The following is a 19439-nucleotide window of genomic DNA, read 5'->3' on the forward strand; positions in this document are numbered from 1 at the left end:
GTGGCTCATCGGAAGGGATCCTAGCTATAGGCTATTGAAGTTGTAAGCTTGTATGAATTAATGAGATCATTTGGTTCAACAGGACAGTCATTTTCATCCCATTCTTATTCACAATCTGTCCCTCCACTATGTTCAAGTTTAAGATAAATTGTCCTCTACAGCCTAAAAGCGTTTGGCTCCTGTATTATTCAACATAAAAACTTGTAGGCTACACAGGCTATCTATTTTCTAACAGTGGAATGTATGCAAGTATAATAATCCTCATAATGAAATAGTCAGATTTGGATGGCTAATATTTCAGAGACAATCCTATGAGGCCTTTTCGAAGGTCTATGTGACCAAAATGTTGAGTTTTTCAATAAGTATTTGAAGTGAATTATATTTGAAGCGAAGCCATTCTACCGTGTCAATTCAGTTATTTCAGACTTCCATTTTTGGAACCGTTCCCTGGAGAAGGGAAGTTAAATGTATAAATTAGAGCTTGTTCCGAAATGGGCATGGTGTCAGGTTGGAGTTAAAGTTAGCTTCCGGGGCCTCTTTTGTCTTTTTGATAGGGACTCTCAGTGGAGTTTGAATGAAATGGGCTGATGGGAAGCGTTTGGTGGGAAAAATAGTGTACGGTTGACTTAGCATTCTTGGCTCATTTCAGGCTTTAGGCTATGAGGAAACGGTTACACAGAATCCGCTTGTTAAAGATTTTTGTAGGTCAATAATTTGGTGTCTTTGCCGTGCTTGACCCATGTCTCTCTAGTCCAGTGTTTCCAAACTCCGGTCCTCGAGTACCGACAACAGCACATATTTATGTTGTAGCCCTGGACAAAAGCACCTGATTCAACTCATTGAGGGCCTGATGAATAGTTGACAAGTTGAATCAGGTGTGCTTGTCCGGGGCTACAACAAAAATGTGTACTGATTGGGGTACTGGGGGACTGGAGTTGGGGAAACACTGCTGTAGTCAGCCCACACTGGGCCATGTAGCAGCACAAATCAGATTAACCATTGTCAAATTGTCAATGAACTAAGAAGGCAGTGCTCTCTCCCTCTAGCCTTGTCTCTCTCTGTAATGACCTGTAAGTCAATTACTGTTTCCTTTTGTCTCTTTTTCCCACAGAGTGCGCCCATCTGCTGCTGGCCCACAATGCACCAGTAAAGGTGAAGAACGCTCAGGGATGGAGTCCCCTGGCAGAAGCTATCAGCTACGGAGACCGACAGATGAGTAAGCAACTGCTCCCTGACTCACAGACTGGCTCTACTGTGCCCAGTGGCCCCTAAATCCTGACCAGTGTTCCCCCTATCATAGATGGCAGGTAGCCTAGCAGTAAGAGAGGCAAGCCAGCAACCAGAGGGTTGCCAGTTCGAACCCCGGGTCTGACGGTAAAAATCTGTCAAAGTGAGCTGGCAACCGATGGGTTGCTGGTATCAAAACCTAGATGCCATTGACTGCCATTGTGCCCTTGAGCAAGGCACTTAACCCTCCACAACAACAGCTCCCCAGGTGCCCAGTGTTGCAGCCCCCCGCACCTCTCCAAAATTTCAGTTGGACCTTAAAATTGATCAATAAAGTGATCTTAAGCTTAATGGATTAAAATGATTTGATTGATTTCAATTAAGCATTTTGGTGTCAGAAGTCATGCTTGTTTGCTTGAATGCCCCACCTGCATGGGCGAGAACAAGAACTAGGGGGAAAACCTGCCATGAAATCAACAGACGCTTCTGTGCATTCCTCCACATGGTTCTCAGAGTTGGCACCTCAGTTGGCACCTTTGTCCATCAGGGGAGAAATTCCTCAAGGGTCTCAGGCTTATGTGTTCAGATGAAAGAGAATTCATTCGGAAATGCATCCCTCATAGGCTGGGTATAGGCACACCTCTCTCTCTGCCCTGTTTGTCCCACAAGCATGGCCTGGCAGTGTTATGTCAAGCCCCCAAGCTTGTCGAGATATATCTGTCACATCATTTTGACCCCATATTTGTCTTTTTCTTTCTAACTTCTGTCCTGTTGCAAAGCTTTGCTTTATCTTGGCCAGGTCGCAGTTGTAAATGAGAACTTGTTCTCAACTGGCTTACCTGGTTAAATAAAGGTGAAATAAAAAAGTGAAGTGCCCATGTTGTCACCCTACTCTTGGTTTGTGAATCAAAATACAAAGAATACAATTTTGAAGAGGTCTTTTGCAGCTTTAGTTATGTTGGCCGTGGGGGGCTTCCTGGGGTCTTTCTGCAGGGTGGTGGATGGGGTCTTCCTGGGGCATACATCTATACATCTACATTAGCTGCAGTGGCGGCAATGATTTAGCAGCAGCAGTGCGCCACTGCCAAATCCATATGGGGAAACACTGGAATAGGGAACTATGAAAATAAGGGTTTTTGTCCAGTGTGATTCAGCTTTGCAGGGGTTGACACAGGCTGAGACTGCATTCTGTCACTCTGAACGTGGCCAACGAGCGGCCGCTCTGTTATGGACCTAACTCATGACAAAGGGAGCTTTTGAACTGTTAAAGCGAGTGAGGCCATAATGGAACATTGCACTCAAAAAGGGAGTAGGATAGCATATTCTTTGAAAGCTGTTTCTCTTTCTTCCCGTTGTCTCTTTCATTTGGCTGTTCATCACTGTCTCTCTAGCCTTGTGAACTTCTGCTGGTCAGAATAACGTTAGCTGAGTTATCAGAAGCATACATTTCCTCTCTGACTGACATTTCTCACTCTTCAAGAACACACTGCATTTTAGATCATAAAAACTCCAACCTCCTCCCTCTATGGCCGGCTTTGATGTATTTTGGGCGTGTAAGAAGCCTGATGTTTCCTATACTTCTCTCTCTTTCTTCCCATGGATCCTGACTGTACAGCTATGGAAGGAGGAGTGTGCTTTCATGGGTTTCTTTGGGTCTGTGGTTGAGCTACAAAGGGGGACAGGCAAGCCTGTGGTATGTAATGTACTTTGAGTGGGATGCATACACTGGAGAGCAGAGTACACCATGGCTGCCTTCTGTAGTGTGTACTGTGCATGGCTATCTATGTAGCAGGTGTAAAATAAACACCTGAAACTAGATCCTCTATATACTGGTCTTGGCGAGGAAAAAACTACTGACAGGAGGTTCTCTTCTGCACTGTTCAACCAATCCAGTAAATGTGGAGGAGGAGTTAAGATGGCGTGTCGCCTTGTTAACGTCCAAAAGCGGACGTCTCGTCACAGGCTCTCTTTCCATTTCCCCTAAAAAGCAGAACATTCGGTTGTTGGGAACTCCAGAGGCTATGGATACCCACCATCCATTTGGTCTGTGTGATTTGGTAACTGTTTTAAAGGAGAGAGGCACTCATTTGTTTTTTACATTTGATAAATTCCTTTTGAAATGACTGATGTTCGGCTACACTTCGACTTGTGTTGGGTTGATGCACGCACCTACCTTCTGACTCACTAACTGTGTAGTTTCAAGGCATCATGGGTCTCTGTTATCACACTGCCACGCCACCCTCACTTAAATGAATCACTTTTATTCTTAGCAGTTGACTGAGTTCCTGCGAATCTTGTAAATGACTACAGTAGGTGTATAGGCCTGGCCATGTCATATGACCTGGCTGTCAGTAAGGCAGGAGAGTAGCACTGAACTTTTCCCTATTCAGTGTCATAAACATGGAAAAGCTAGCTAACATGGTTAGCCTAGCAAAGCACTGCCCAGTATTTCTGAAACATTAGCAGGTCAGCACCTCTCTGGGTCTGGTAGGGAAGTGGGAGCTGTCTGTGTGAGGATGGGAGCATCTGAGTGAATGAGGCCACTGAACGTTGCTGATATCACACTTTTCCAGGAAGTAGTGGTCTGGTCTTTGTAGGGATTCTAAAATCCCATATTTAAAGTGCCTTTCTGATTTCTAAAAAGACAAGACCAGTACTGAATCTATTCGTTTTTAGCCAGATGGTAGACATACTGTATATTTTCTGGCCACCCAAACTCCTTTCTCCGGCCAAATGCTACGCCACTCCCACATGCGTTAGTTTCTTCTCCGCAATGAATCTGGATCTGAGTACCACAACGATTTCTAGAATGGAAAAACATTTTAACCGTTCTACCCAGAAACCGATTGGGCTGGGCAAGAGCCCACCAAAAATGTGTCATTGTCTTTGTTATTCTGATTGGTTAGAGATGATCCAAACTCTGATTTGCTTTTTGATCAAGACCCCTAATTTTGATATCGCCACAAACGATTTCAATGATGGCAGTCTCAGATTGAAGTATGTAGCGAACGACCCAGCTAGCACATAACGTTCTGAGAACCATAATTTCAGTACTTAACGTTTCCTGCAGATTTTCTCATTATTCTATTTAAAGTAATGTTCGTTGACACAACGTTCTTCTGTGGGAATTTCAGAATTCCAGTGGAATGTTTTCTGCAGGTTTCCACATGGTTCTATTTACAGTGCATTCGGAAAGTATTCAGACCCCTTGACTTTTTGCAACAAAAAAAATAATATATATATATATAAAAAAATACCTTATTTACATAAGTATTCAGACCTTTTGCTATGAGACTCGAAATTGAGCTCAGGTGTATGTATCTATTCATCATCATCAGTAGTGTCTCCCAGGTCTTCCTCACATTTTTGTTTTACATGTTTTGTGTCATCGGGAAAAGCCTCAATCAACCCTTGATTTTTTTTAATGTATTTTTTTATTTAACCTTTATTTAACTAGGCAAGTCAGTTAAGAACAAATTCTTATTTACAATGACGGCCTAACAAAAGGCAAAAGGCCTCCTGCGGGGTCGGGGGCTGGGATTAAAATAATTAATATATATATAAATATAGAACCAAACACACATCACAACAAGAGAGACAACACTACATAAAGAGAGACCTAAGACAACAACATAGCATGGCAGCAACACACGACAACACAGCAAGGTAGCAACCCAACATGGTAGCAACACATGGCAGCAGCACAACATGGTAGCAGCACAAGACATGGTACAAACATTATTGGGCACAGACAACAGCACAAAGGGCAAGAAGGTAGAGACAGCAATACATCACGCGAAGCAGCCACAACTGTCAGTAAGAGTGTCCATGATTGAGTCTTTGAATGAAGAGATGGAGATAAAACTGTCCAGTTTGAGTGTTTTTTGCGGCTCGTTCCAGTCGCTAGCTGCAGCGAACTGAAAAAAGGAGCGACCCAGGGATGTGTGTGCTTTGGGGACCTTTAACAGAATGTGACTGGCAGAATGGGTGTTGTATGTGGAAGATGAGGGCTGCAGTAGGTATCTCAGATAGGGGGGAGTGAGGCCTAAGAGGGTATTGTAGATAAGCATCAACCAGTGGGTCTTGCGACGGGTATGCAGAGATGACCAGTTTACAGCGGAGTATAGAGTGCAGTGATGTGTCCTATAAGGAGCATTGGTGGCAAATCTGATGGCCGAATGGTAAAGAACATCTAGCCGCTCGAGAGCACCCTTACCTGCCAATCTATAAATTACGTCTCCGTAATCTAGCATGGGTAGGATGGTCATCTGAATCAGGGTTAGTTTGGCAGCTGGGGTAAAAGAGGAGCGATTATGATAGAGGAAACCAAGTCTAGATTTAACCTTAGCCTGCAGCTTTGATATGTGCTGAGAGAAGGACAGTGTACTGTATAGCCATACTCCCAAGTACTTGTATGAGGTGACTACCTCAAGCTCTAAATCCTCAGATGTAGTAATCCCACTGGTGGGGAGAGGGGCATTCTTCTTACCAAGCCACATGACCTTTGTTTTGGAGGTATTCAGAACAAGGTTAAGGACAGAGAACTTGTTGGACACTAAGAAAGCTTTGTTGTAGAGCGTTTTAATACAACATCCAGGGAGGGGCCAGCTGAGAATAAGACTATCATCTGCCAATGAATGGATGAGAGAGCTTCCTACTGCCTGAGCTACGTTGTTGATGTAAATTGAGAAGAGCGTGGGGCCTAGGATCGAGCCTTGGGGTACTCCCTTGGTGACAGGCAGTGGCTGAGATAGCAGATGTTCTGACTTTATACACTGCACTCTTTGAGAGAGATAGTTAGCAAACCAGGCCAAAGACCCCTCTGAGATACCAATACTCCTTAGCTGGCCGACAAGGATTGAATGGTCTACCGTATCAAAAGCTTTGGCCAAGTCAATAAAAATAGCAGCACAACATTGCTTAGAATCAAGGGCAATGGTGACATAATTTAGGACCTTTTTAAGGGTGCAGTGACACATCCATAACCTGAGCGGAAACCAGATTGCATACCAGAGAGAATAATATAGACATCAAGAAAGCCAGTCAGCTGAATATTGACAAGTTTTTCCAACACTTTTGATAAACACAGCAAAATAGAAATTGGCTTATAACAATTAGGATCAGCTTGATCTCCCCCTTTAAATAAAGGACACACCGTGGCTGCCTTCCAAGCAATGGGAACCTCCCCAGAGAGGAGAGACAGGTTAAAAAGTTGGACAGGCAAGGAGGCATGGCTGATTCAAATAGGAATCCTGACTTAATGAAGTGGTGATTTAAAGAGCTCAGCCATGTGCTCTTTGTCAGTAACAACCACATCAACATTAAGGAACATGGGCAGCTGTGAGGAGAAGGTTTTTTTTTCTCCAGGTCTTTAACTGTTTTCCAGAACTTCTTGGGGTTAGACCCACAGAGAGAGAACTGCTCCTTAAAGTAACTAGCTTTAGCCTTCCGGATAGCCTGAGTGCACTTATTTCTCATTTGCCTGAACGAGAGCCAGTCAGCCTGAGGAAGCGTGTGCCAAGCCTTTTGCCAAATGGAATTCTTGAGGTGGAGTAACTGTGCCAGATCACGGTCGAACCAGGGACTGAACCTGTTTTTAGTTCTCATTTTCTTTATCGGGGCGTGTTTGTTAACAATACCACTGAAAATATAAAAAAAGAAGGTCCAAGTTCACCTCAGTGCCGCCACAGACTGTTCTTCCCTGGTTGCCTGACCCTGCTGAGACCCCTGTCACCATCTGATCCTGCTATGAGGCATGACAAAGAATTTCCTTGGTGTACATTTATACATTGATTCTATTCTTGGATAATATAATGGTTCAATAATTGAAATGCCCATTATTCCCAGATCCCAGACTGTAGCTTTTAGCTGCTGTCATGTAGCTACTGTAGGCCTACCCATTACCTCAAGATGGAACTTTGTATCCATTCACTGATTGTTATAATATACTGCAAAATTCACTTGAGCTCTGTAGACTGGTATTCCCTGGCTGTCTGACCCTGCTGGGACACCTGTCACCATCTGATCCTGCTAAGACATGATGAGCATAGTGTTGTGTAGTGTGTACTGACTGTGCACCATGACATTGGAGCCTGTAGAGCTGTTTATGCCGTGTCGGTGTAAAAAGTAGGGAATTAGCTAAGGAAACTGACAGATCAATAACCTTACATTGCTATACTTACTCTAATGAAAAAAACTCACATTGTCAAAAAACGTCAGAATATCTGTCTTCAATCTTTTGGCCACTGGTTTCATCGTTTGATTCAGGTCTAGTGTGATTGAGGCAAAAGCAATAGCTAAAGTTAGTGATCTAGCTATTGTTAGCCAACTTTTGGCCAGCTCTAATGGTTGCTACATCAACTGGTGAAAACTAGCCAAGTTCATTTACTTCTGTTGAAACGGGACAAAACAATGGCTACAAAACATTTCCATTCACACAACAGCTGTTAGATACTGCTACCTGACAGATACTGAGATAGCTAGAGGCTAGAGCTGAACTGGCTGTGGTAGCTACTAGCTAGCTACTGTAGCAAATTCATTCACTTCAGAGAGAACTTCAGTCGAGAGGAGATTAAACATTAGCTAACGTTACATGTCATTTATAAATACTTTTTTCCTGTTAAGTCAAACAGCAGTTACCTTGCATCAGTCAAATAAAGAGTAGCCGGTTTCTGCTCTGCTTGCTTTTACAAATCAGAGAAAATGCCCAACACACACAGACAGCACCTGCCTCTGTTCACCTCTCCCATCACGGTCCTATAAGCCAGCCTTTCAGAAGCTTTGCCTTCACACAGCCTGTCTGCACGCTCTGTGGTGTCCGCGTGGTCCTAAATCCAGCTGGCTGAGACCGCCAAACAGCCTACCTGACCATTCTGAGGCGTCCGCATGGTCCTAAAGCACACCTCTTTAGTATCACAGTGCAATGATAAAACTGGGGGAACAAAAATGCAATTACAGAATGTGAGGGGGTCATGTCCCTCCCGTCCCCAGTGAAAGTTGCGCCGCTGATTTGTAAACATTTCTAAAAACATAATTCCACTTTGACATTATGGGCTATTGTGTGTAGGCCAGTGACACAAAATCTCAATTTAAACCATTTTCAAATTCAGGCTGTAACACAACAAAATGTGGAAAAAGTCAAGGGGTGTGAATACTTTCTGAAAGCACTGTATATCCAAAACAGAAGTGACAATTACTAGTCACAACCAAAGGTTGGTCAACTCTTTGTTCACCGCAGATGGCAGGTAGCAGATTTAGCAAATGAGTAAGTTTTTTACAGCAGGAAAATAGATGGGGTCATGTGTTTTCTCCCTTTATACTTGTCCCACAGTCCACATGCTTTTTTTCCACACGACTGTGTGTCAACTTTATGTGCTCACTAAAAGCCTGTCACTGTTTCTTTCCTCTGGTTTATATAAGACAGGGAACAACTTTTCCATATAGGCGTCTGTGGTGTTGTCAAACTTGAGCCTGAAGCAACTTCCTGTTTGGATGAGAAGTGAACTACACCCTGGCTTTGGGCAGTACAAAAGAACAGAAAGGACCTTTCCCATGCATGGGCAGTACAGTACAGAGCAGTCAAAAAGTAGCCTAGTAAGGACCCAAATGAAGACCTAAATGAGTTATTAGCTGCTGTCTCATGATGTGAAGATAGGCCTTTTGTCCTCTCCATCACCATCTTTTTCTAGGTCTTATTTGAAGTGGTTTTTCTCAATTTCGGAAAGTTTCCACGTGTTTCTCAGCAAGATGGTTATTGCCTCAGTCACAATATGCTAACTAAGTGAAAACATTCTGCCTAATGGTGTTAATAGGTGTTTCTTTCTAGATCTGCGTGAGAAAGCTGGATGGACAGTTATGTCTCCATTAGGAGACATAAAATCCTAGGAAATTGATACTAGCTAGCTATTCTATTGCTTCTGTTCTGTTGATCTCACTTCACATGTTGGAATATTGAATTACATATGTACTTTGTAGTGACTTCCCTCATCTTTTACAATCATGCTTTTTATTTCTCTCTCATTATAATCACATGAAAGTCATTCATTAATTACTCTCATTAAGATGGCTGACATCTAGCCCTAAGTGCTCACATCAATCACTATGCAGTCTATGAAATAGTTCAAAAGCAGGCTCTGGTCCCCTGGGTTTGGGGCTATGCTGGCTAATCATATGGGGCTTTTACTGTCCAGCACCCTGCTGGGTGCTTTGATGAGAATGGCAGGGGAATTCTGACATCAAAGCCCAGTGGAGATGGAAGTGATTTGTCCCATAGCCTCTGATATGGCAGCAGAACTGGAAAACTGGAGCACCCTGCCCTGCTCTGTCTATGACTGACTGCTAGCTTAGCCTGTTCTGTGAGTTAACCTAGCTAGCTAGCTGTCATATAATGAATAGGTAATTTGCCTGCAGTGAAGCCTAGTGCTGCCTAGTGCCTACACTGTATCAATATTTACTGTCTGCTCCCTGCTACTCGAAAGCTGCCCGATAGGTGTAGTTAATTTTTTACCGGTGGAGGGTTGGAGGCGTGTTGGATAGATTATATTATTTCAGGTCTTGGTTATGTGGTGGATTCTTTAGCATTAATAATACATGATCTATTATGATTTATTATTAACACTCCAGACAGGAAATTGTGCTATTCTATCGCTTATAATACATCTATATGCCTCCTCAGACCACTTTCAGAAAGTTGTGGCAGCAAAATAGCCGTGATTTGGTCTGTGTGAATGAGGGTGAATAGGCCTAGGCCTAAGTAGAGAGAGGAGATCCAGTTTTGAGGTCTGTGTCAGCTCGGCCCATGTACGCTGTATGGTCTGTGGGCAGATGGTGAGTTAGTCCTCCCTCCTCCCACCCTCTGGTGTCTCCCGCCGAGGGGCGGTGAGGATTAGGAGGCTCGCCCATCCGGAGCCTGTCGCCTCTCATTAGGCAGCCAGGCCTGAGAGAGCCAGAGAGATGCCTGGCCCCCAAAACACCAAAACATAGCCCAGCGCGAGTCAAAGAGAGGAGCCCAGCCCAGCCTTTGTGTGTGTGTTTGTGTTTGTATGTGTTTGGCCACAGAGCTGGGCCCCGTGGCCTAGTTTCATTAGTAGCACCAATGCCTCAGCAACTTTTGGTTTCCTCTTTGGGTCTGTGAACTCAAAATCAAATTGTATTGGTCGCGTACACATATTTAGCAGATGTTATTGCGGTTGTAGGGAAATGCTTGTGTTCCTAGCTCCGACAGTGCAGTAATATCTAACAATACACACAAATCAAAAAGTAAGAGAATGGAATTAAGAAATATAGAAATATTAGGACGAGCCGTGTCAGTCCAGAGTATTAATAAAAATATATATATACAGTACCAGTCAAAAGTTTGGAAACACCTACTCAGTCAAGGGTTTTTCTTCAGTTTTACTATTTTCTACATTATACAATAATAGTGAAGACATCAAAACTATAAAATAACACATATGGAATCATGTAGTAACCAAAACAATATATTTTATATTTGAGATTCTTCAAAGTAGCCACCCTTTGCCTTGATGACAGCTTTGCACACTCTTGGCATTCTCTCAACCAGCTTCACCTGGAATGTTTTCCAACAGTCTTGAAGGAGTTCCACCATATGCTGAGCACTTGTTGGCTGCCTTTCCTTCACTCTGCGGTCCAACTCATCCCAAACCATCTCAATTGGGTTGAGGTTGGGTGATTGTGGAGGTCGGGTCATCTGATGCAGCACTCCGTCACTCTTCTTCTTGGTCAAATAGCCCTTACACAGCCTGGAGGTGTGTTTTTTTTGGTCATTGTCCTGTTGAAAAACAAATGATAGTCCCACTAAGCGCAAACCGGATGGGATGGCGTATCGCTGCAGAATGCTGTTGTAGCCATGCTGGTTAAGTGTGCCTTGAATTCTAAATAAATCACTGACAGTGTCACCAGCAAAGCACCATCACACCTCCTCCTCCATGCTTCATGGTGGGAACCACACATGCGGAGATCATCCATTCACCTACTCTGCGTCTCACAAAGACACAGCGGTTGGAACCAAAAATCTCAAATTTGGACTAATCAGACCAAAGGTCAGATTTCCACCGGTCTAATGTCCATTGCTGGTGTTTCTTGGCCCAAGTAAGTCTCTTCTTCTTATTGGTGTCCTTTTAGTAGTGGTTTCTTTGCAGCAATTCCACCATGAAGGCCTGATTCACGCAGTCTCCTCTGAACAGTTGATGTTGAGATGTGTCTGTTACTTGACTCGCATTTATTTGGGCTGCAATTTCTGAGGCTGGTAACTCTAATGAACTTATCCTCTGCAGAAGAGAGAACTATGGGTCTTCCTTTCCTGTGGCGGTCCTCATGAGAGCCAGTTTCATCATATCGCTTGATGGTTTTTGCGACTGCACTTGAAGAAACTTTAAAAGTTATTGAAATGTTCCGGATTGACTGACCTTCATGTTTTAAAGTAATGATGGACTGTTGTTTCTCTTTGCTTATTTGAGCTGTTCTTGCCATAATATGGACTTAGCCCTATTTGGTAAAAGACTATCTTCTGTATACCCCCTCTACTTTGTCACAACACAACTGATTGGCTGAAACGCATTACAGTGGCTTGCGAAAGTATTCACCCCCTTTGGCATTTCTCGTATTTTGTTGCCTTACAACCTGGAATTAAAATTGATTTTTTGGGGGGTTTGTATCATTTGATTTACACAACATGCCTACCACTTTGAAGATGCAAAGTATGTTTTATTGTGAAACAAACAAGAAATAAGACAAAAAAACAGAACTTGAGCGTGCATAACTATTCACCCCCCCCAAAAGTCAATACTTTGTAGAGCCACCATATGCAGCAATTACAGCTGCAAGTCTCTTGGGGTATGTCTCTATAAGCTTGGCACATCTAGCCACTGGAATTTCTGCCCTTTCTTCAAGGCAAAACTGCTCCAGCTCCTTCAAGTTGGATGGGTTCCGCTGGTGTACCGCAATCTTTAAGTCATACCACAGATTCTCAATTGGGTTGAGGTCTGTGCTTTGACTAGGCCATTCCAAGACATTTAAATGTTTCCCCTTAAACCACTCAAGTGTTGCTTTAGCAGTATGCTTACGGTCATTGTCCTGCTGGAAGGTGAACCTCCGTCCCAGTCTCAAATCTCTGGATGACTGAAACAGGTTTCCCTCAAGAATTTCCCTGGATTTAGTGCCATCCATCATACCTTCAATTCTGACCAGTTTCCCAGTCCCTGCCGATGGAAAAACATCCCCACAGCATGATGCTGCCACCACCATGCTTCACTGTTGGGATGGTGTTCTCGGGGTGATGAGAGGTGTTGGGTTTGCGCCAGACAGAATGTTTTCCTTGATGGCCAAAAAGCTCAATTTTAGTCTTATCTGACTAGAGTACCTTCTTCCATATGTTTGGAGAGTCTCCCACATGGTGTTTGGCGAACACCAAATGTGTTTGCTAATTTTCGTCTTTAAAGCAATGGCTTTTTTTCTGGCCACTCTTCCGTAAAGCCCAGCTCTGTGGAGTGTACAGCTTAAAGTGGTCCTATGGACAGATACTCTAATCTCCGCTGTGGAGCTTTGCAGCTCCTTCTTGGTTATCTTTGGTCTCTTTGTTGCCTCTCTGATTAATGCCCTCCTTGCCTGGTCCGTGAGTTTTGGTGGGCGGCCCTCTCTTGGTAGGTTTGTTGTGGTGCCATATTCTTTCAATTTTTTAATAATGGATTTAATGGAGCTCCGTGGGATGTTCAAAGTGTCTGATATTTTTTTAGAAACCCACCCTGATCTGTACTTCTCCACAACTTTGTCCCTGACCTGTTTGGAGAGCTCCTTGGTCTTCGTGGTGCCGCTTGCTTGGTGGTGCCACTTGCTTAGCGGTGTTGCAGACTCTGGTGCCTTTCATAACAGGTGTATATAGACTGAGATCATGTGACAGGTCATGTGACGATAAGATTGCACACAGGTCGACTAATTATGTGACTTCTGAAGGTAATTGGTTGCAACCATAGCAAAGGTTGTGAATACAGTGAGGGAAAAAATGTATTTGATCTCCTGCTGATTTTGTACGTATGCCCACTGACAAAGAAATGATCAGTCTATAATTTTAATGGTGGGTTTATTTGAACAGTGAGAGACTGAATAACAACAAAAAGATCCAGAAAAACGCATGTAAAAAATGTTATAAATTGATTTGCATTTTAATGAGGGAAATAAGTATTTGACCCCTCTGCAAAACAAGACTTAGTATTTGGTGGAAAAACCCTTGTTGGCAATCACAGAGGTCAGACGTTTCTTGTAGTTGGCCACCAGGTTTGCACACATCTCAGGAGGGATTTTGTCCCACTCCTCTTTGCAGATCTTCTCCAAGTCATTAAGGTTTCGAGGCTGACGTTTGGCAATTCGAACCTTCAGCTCCCTCCACAGATTTTCTATGGGATTAAGGTCTGGAGACTGGCTATGCCACTCCAGGACCTTAATGTGCTTCTTCTTGAGCCACTCCTTTGTTGCCTTGGCCGTGTGTTTTGGGTCATTGTCATGCTTGAATACCCACCCACGACCCATTTTCAATACCCTGGCTGAGGGAAGGAGGTTCTCACCCAAGATTTGACGGTACTTGGCCCCGTCCATCGTCCTTTTGATGCGGTGAAATTGTCCTGTCCCCTTAGCAGAAAAACACCCCCAAAGCATAATGTTTCCACCTCCATGTTTGACAGTGGGGATGGTGTTCTTGGGGTCATAGGCAGCATTCCTCCTCCTCCAAACACGGCGAGTTGAGTTGATGCCAAAGAGCTCGATTTTGGTCTCATCTGACCACAACGCTTTAACCCATTTCTCTTCTGAATCATTCAGATGTTCATTGGCAAACTTCAAACGGCCTGTATACAGTGGGGAAAAAAAGTATTTAGTCAACCACCAATTGTGCAAGTTCTCCCACTTAAAAAGATGAGAGAGGCCTGTAATTTTCATCATAGGTACACGTCAACTATGACAGACAAAATGAGGAAAAAAAATCCAGAAAATCACATTGTAGGATTTTTTATGAATTTATTTGCAAATTATGGTGGAAAATAAGTATTTGGTCAATAACAAAAGTTTCTCAATACTTTGTTATATACCCTTTGTTGGCAATGACACAGGTCAAACGTTTTCTGTAAGTCTTCACAAGGTTTTCACACACTGTTGCTGGTATTTTGGCCCATTCCTCCATGCAGATCTCCTCTAGAGCAGTGATGTTTTGGGGCTGTCGCTGGGCAACACAGACTTTCAACTCCCTCCAAAGATTTTCTATGGGGTTGAGATCTGGAGAATGGCTAGGCCACTCCAGGACCTTGAAATGCTTCTTACGAAGCCACTCCTTCGTTGCCCGGGCGGTGTGTTTGGGATCATTGTCATGCTGAAAGACCCAGCCATGTTTCATCTTCAATGCCCTTGCAGATGGAAGGAGGTTTTCACTCAAAATCTCACGATACATGGCCCCATTCATTCTTTCCTTTACACGGATCAGTCGTCCTGGTCCCTTTGCAGAAAAACAGCCCCAAAGCATGATGTTTCCACCCCCATGCTTCACAGTAGGTATGGTGTTCTTTGGATGCAACTCAGCATTCTTTGTCCTCCAAACACGACGAGTTGAGTTTTTACCAAAAAGTTCTATTTTGGTTTCATCTGACCATATGACATTCTCCCAATCCTCTTTTGGATCATCCAAATGCACTCTAGCAAACTTCAGACGGGCCTGCTTAAGCAGGGGGACACGTCTTGCACTGCAGGATTTGAGTGCCTGGCGGCGTAGTGTGTTACTGATGGTAGGCTTTGTTACTTTGGTCCCAGCTCTCTGCAGGTCATTCACTAGGTCCCCCCGTGTGGTTCTGGGATTTTTGCTCACCGTTCTTGTGATCATTTTGACCCCACGGGGTGAGATCTTGCGTGGAGTCCCAGATCGAGGGAGATTATCAGTGGTCTTGTATGTCTTCCATTTCCTAATAATTGCTCCCACAGTTGATTTCTTCAAACCAAGCTGCTTACCTATTGCAGATTCAGTCTTCCCAGCCTGGTGCAGGTCTACAATTTTGTTTCTGGTGTCCTTTGACAGCTCTTTGGTCTTGGCCATAGTGGAGTTTGGAGTGTGACTGTTTGAGGTTGTGGACAGGTGTCTTTTATACTGATAACTAGTTCAAACAGGTGCCATTAATACAGGTAACGAGTGGAGGACAGAGGAGCCTCTTAAAGAAGAAGTTACAGGTCTGTGAGAGCCAGAAATCTTGCTTGTTTGTAGGTGACCAAATACTTATTTTCCACCATAATTTGCAAATAAATTCATAAAAAATCCTACAATGTGATTTTCTGGATTTTCTTTTCTCAATTTGTCTGTCATAGTTGACGTGTACCTATGATGAAAATTACAGGCCTCTCTCATCTTTTTAAGTGGGAGAACTTGCACAATTGGTGGCTGACTAAATACTTTTTTTCCCCACTGTATGTGCTTTCTTGAGCAGGGGGACCTTGCGGGCGCTGCAGGATTTCAGTCCTTCACGGCGTAGTGTGTTACCAATTGTTTTCTTGGTGACTATGGTCCCAGCTGCCTTGATATCATTGACAAGATCCTCCCGTGTAGTTCTGGGCTGATTCCTCACCGTTCTCATGATCATTGCAACTCCACGAGGTGAGATCTTGCATGGAGCCCCAGGCTGAGGGAGATTGACAGTCCTTTTGTTTCTTCCATTTGCGAATAATCGCACCAACTGTTGTCACCTTCTCACCAAGCTGCTTGGCGATGGACTTGTAGCCCATTCCGGCCTTGTGTAGGTCTACAATCTTGTCCCTGACATCATTGGAGAGCTCTTTGATCTTGGCCATGGTGGAGAGTTTGGAATCTGATTGATTGATTGCTTCTGTGGACAGGTGTCTTTTTATATAGTTAACAATCTGAGATTAGGAGCACTCCCTTTAAGAGTGTGCTCCTAATCTCAGCTCGTTACCTGTATAAAAGACACCTGGGAGCCAGAAATCTTTCTGATTGAGAAGGGGTCAAATACTTATTTCCCTCATTAAAATGCAAATCAATTTATAAAATTCTTGACATGCGTTTTTCTGGATTTTTGTTGTTATTCTGTCTCTCACTGTTCAAATAAACCTACCATTAAAATTATAGACTGATCATTTCTTTGTCAGTGGGCAAATGTACAAAATCAGCAGGAGATCAAATACTTTTTTCCCTCACTGTATATACACATATGATGGGATGTGTAGACATTATGTACAATATATTGATAGAATATGTAGTATATCTGAAGGATGCGTGGATTGAATAGTATATGTACAGCAACAGTTAAATATGATAGGCCTTGACTAAAATACAGTATATAAATGACATATGAAATGGGCAAAACAGTATTTAAATATGATTAAAGTGACCAGTGTTCCATGACTATGTACAGTCGTGGTCAAAAGTTTTGAGAATGACACAGGTATTGGTCTTCACAAAGTTTGCTGCTTCAGTGTTTTTAGATATTTTTGTCAGATGTTACTATGGTATACTGAAGTATAATTACAAGCATTCCATAAGTGTCAAAGGCTTTTATTAACAATTACATTAAGTTTATGCAAAGAGTCAATATTTGCAGTGTTGACCCTTCTTTTTCAAGACCTCTGCAATCCGCCCTGGCATGCTGTCAATTAACTTCTGGGCCACATCTTGACTGATGGCAGCCCATTCTTGCATAATCAATGCTTGGAGTTTGTCAGAATTTACATTTACATTTACGTCATTTAGCAGACGCTCTTATCCAGAGCGACTTACAGTTAGTGCACACATTATTATTTTCATACTGGCCCCCCGTGGTAATCGAATCCACAACCCTGGCGTTGCAAACGCCATGCTCTATCAACTGAGCTACCTCCCTGCCTGCCATTCCCTCCCCTACCCTGGACGACGCTGGGCCAATTGTGCGCCACCCCATTGGTCTCCCGGTTGCGGCCGGCTACAGCAGAGCCTGGATTCGAACCAGGATCTCTAGTGGCACAGCTAGCACTGCGATGCAGTGCCTTAGACCACTGCGCCAGTCGGGAGGCCTTTTTGTGGGATTTTGTTTGTCCACCCGCCTATTGAGGATTCACCACAAGTTCTCAATGGGATTAAGGTCTGGGGAGTTTCCCCTGGGACAGACTGATATTCTGCAAAAGGTACAGGGATTGGACTGCTGAGGACTGGGTTAAAGTCATTTTCTCTGATGAATCCCCTTTCCGATTGTTTGGGGCATCCGGAAAAAAGCTTGTCCGGAGAAGACAAGGTGAGCGCTACCATCAGTCCTGTGTCATGCCAACAGTAAAGCATCCTGAGACCATTCATGTGTGGGGTTGCTTCTCAGCCAAGGGATGTGGGCTCACTCACAATTTTGCCTACGAACACAGCCATGAATAAAGAATGGTACCAACACATCCTCCGACAGCAACTTCTCCCAACCATCCAAGAACAGTTTGGTGACGAACAATGCCTTTTCCAGCATGATGGAGCACCTTGCCGTAAGGCAAAATTGATAACTGCTCGGAGAACAAAACATTGACATTTTGGGTCCATGGCCAGCTCGGTCAAATTTGTATGAGATAAATGTTAGTTGGGTGTGGCTGTTTTAGCTCTGTCTTATTTATATAAAAACAAGAGAGCTCCGAACTCATATTAGCCAGCCAGTCAGGAATTAGGCTGAAAGCTTTTTATGCTGGGAAGTCAATATAGTGCATCTCAGGAACTAGAGCTAGCATTCAGTAGGCGTGTTTCTCCCATTATTGACATTCTTTGACAGTGTCATGTGCTTTAATACTGCACAATGCTATACTGCGTGATCAAGTTTTGTGTGACGTGATGCTTAGTTACCCGGCCGCCAAATGATTCAGTCATCGCAACTAAGCTTTTAAACACATACAGTATAGGTTAGGGTCAAGTTCAATTAAATTTGCATGGTGAAATGTGTTCCTCTATTTAGCTATGTGCAATGCAGTTGATGGGATACTTCCTCTTGAAGACCAGTATCTACAGATTCCAGTAATGATGGTTGTTGTTACCGTATGTAGTTGTTGTGGTCTCACCCCTCACTCTCTCTGTTCTTCTCTCTGTCAGTCACAGCGCTGCTAAGGAAGCTGAAACAGCAATCCAGAGAGAGTGTGGCGGACAAGAGGCCAAAGCTACTGAACGCCCTCAAAGAGGTACGGCACTGAGTCATCATTATTTCATATCCCTGATCCCTTGTAGTGTATTTGAGGTGTAAAAAGGCCTCTGAAGTCTGTAATTTCCATTTAACAACAACCCCTACAAACATTTCTACATAATAATTCACATTTCCTGTTGCTGCAGGATTATTTCCCTGCTGTAGCAAACTGTCTTAAATTAAATTAAGATCCTACCTCTGTATATCTTGTATCCCCATCTTGTCTCTACCCTGTGTCCTCTGCTCCCTACCTCTCCTCTCCCCTCCTCTTCCCATTTTCCTCTTCTTCCTAAATGAACATGATCCATTGCGCTGCGGGGCAGGCTGTGTACTTGCTCCAGATATGCCAGCATAGTCCTCCTAGTCAGAAATGCCACTCTGCTGGACGCACACAGACACACACAGACCCAGGCGCTCTCAGTCACTCAGTCACACACTAACTACTGTCATCACAACAAAGCACCCCCAGAGTACAACCCTCGACATGCAGTGAATATGTCCGCCCCCTAGCCGCCTACGCTCAGGGAATATGCAAACAGACCGCAACATGGGCCCTGGTGGAGGGATGGGGGATCAACCTGCATGAAAGGTGACATTCTCACAAACATTCTAACGAAGCTCCCTGGATGGCATGACACAGGGGGAGGCAGATTCTTCCACTCCACATACGTACATACACACGCATGCATGCACGGCCGCACGCACACACATGCACAGACACAGTTGATAGTCTGGGCTTTGGAGAGCCTTGCAGCACTGTGGCTGGCATGAAGTTGTCGAGGGTAATCTGTGGGCATAAACATCTGGTGCCCTGGGCATAGGCCACTACCAGGTCAGTTGTGACTCCCCAAGGGGATGAACCTGAGTGATGAAGAGAAGGAGAGAGCAATGGAGGAAAGGGATGAAAGAGCAGTTCTCTCCTGTGTTAGATGAGAGGATATTATCATTCCTGTGATGCAGCAGGCCTAGATGTCAGAGATACAGTTGAAGTCGGACGTTTACATACACCTTAGCCAAATACATTTAAAATCA

General features: G+C 43.8%; 1 protein-coding gene across 1 annotated transcript in view; it reads left to right on the forward strand.

Annotated features, from left to right (window-relative positions):
- The window catches only part of ankrd13c (ankyrin repeat domain 13C), a 57527-nt gene that overhangs the window by 12605 nt on the left and 25483 nt on the right, over window positions 1-19439 (forward strand). The window contains exons 3-4 of the mRNA XM_084171936.1: window positions 1112-1216; window positions 18320-18405. Coding sequence (XP_084028062.1) covers window positions 1112-1216; window positions 18320-18405 — 191 coding nt within the window. The remainder of the gene's footprint in view (window positions 1-1111; window positions 1217-18319; window positions 18406-19439) is intronic.

The sequence above is a fragment of the Coregonus lavaretus genome (genome assembly GCF_964263955.1).
Source record: "Coregonus lavaretus genome assembly, chromosome: 11".
NCBI classification, from domain to species: Eukaryota; Metazoa; Chordata; class Actinopteri; order Salmoniformes; family Salmonidae; genus Coregonus; species Coregonus lavaretus.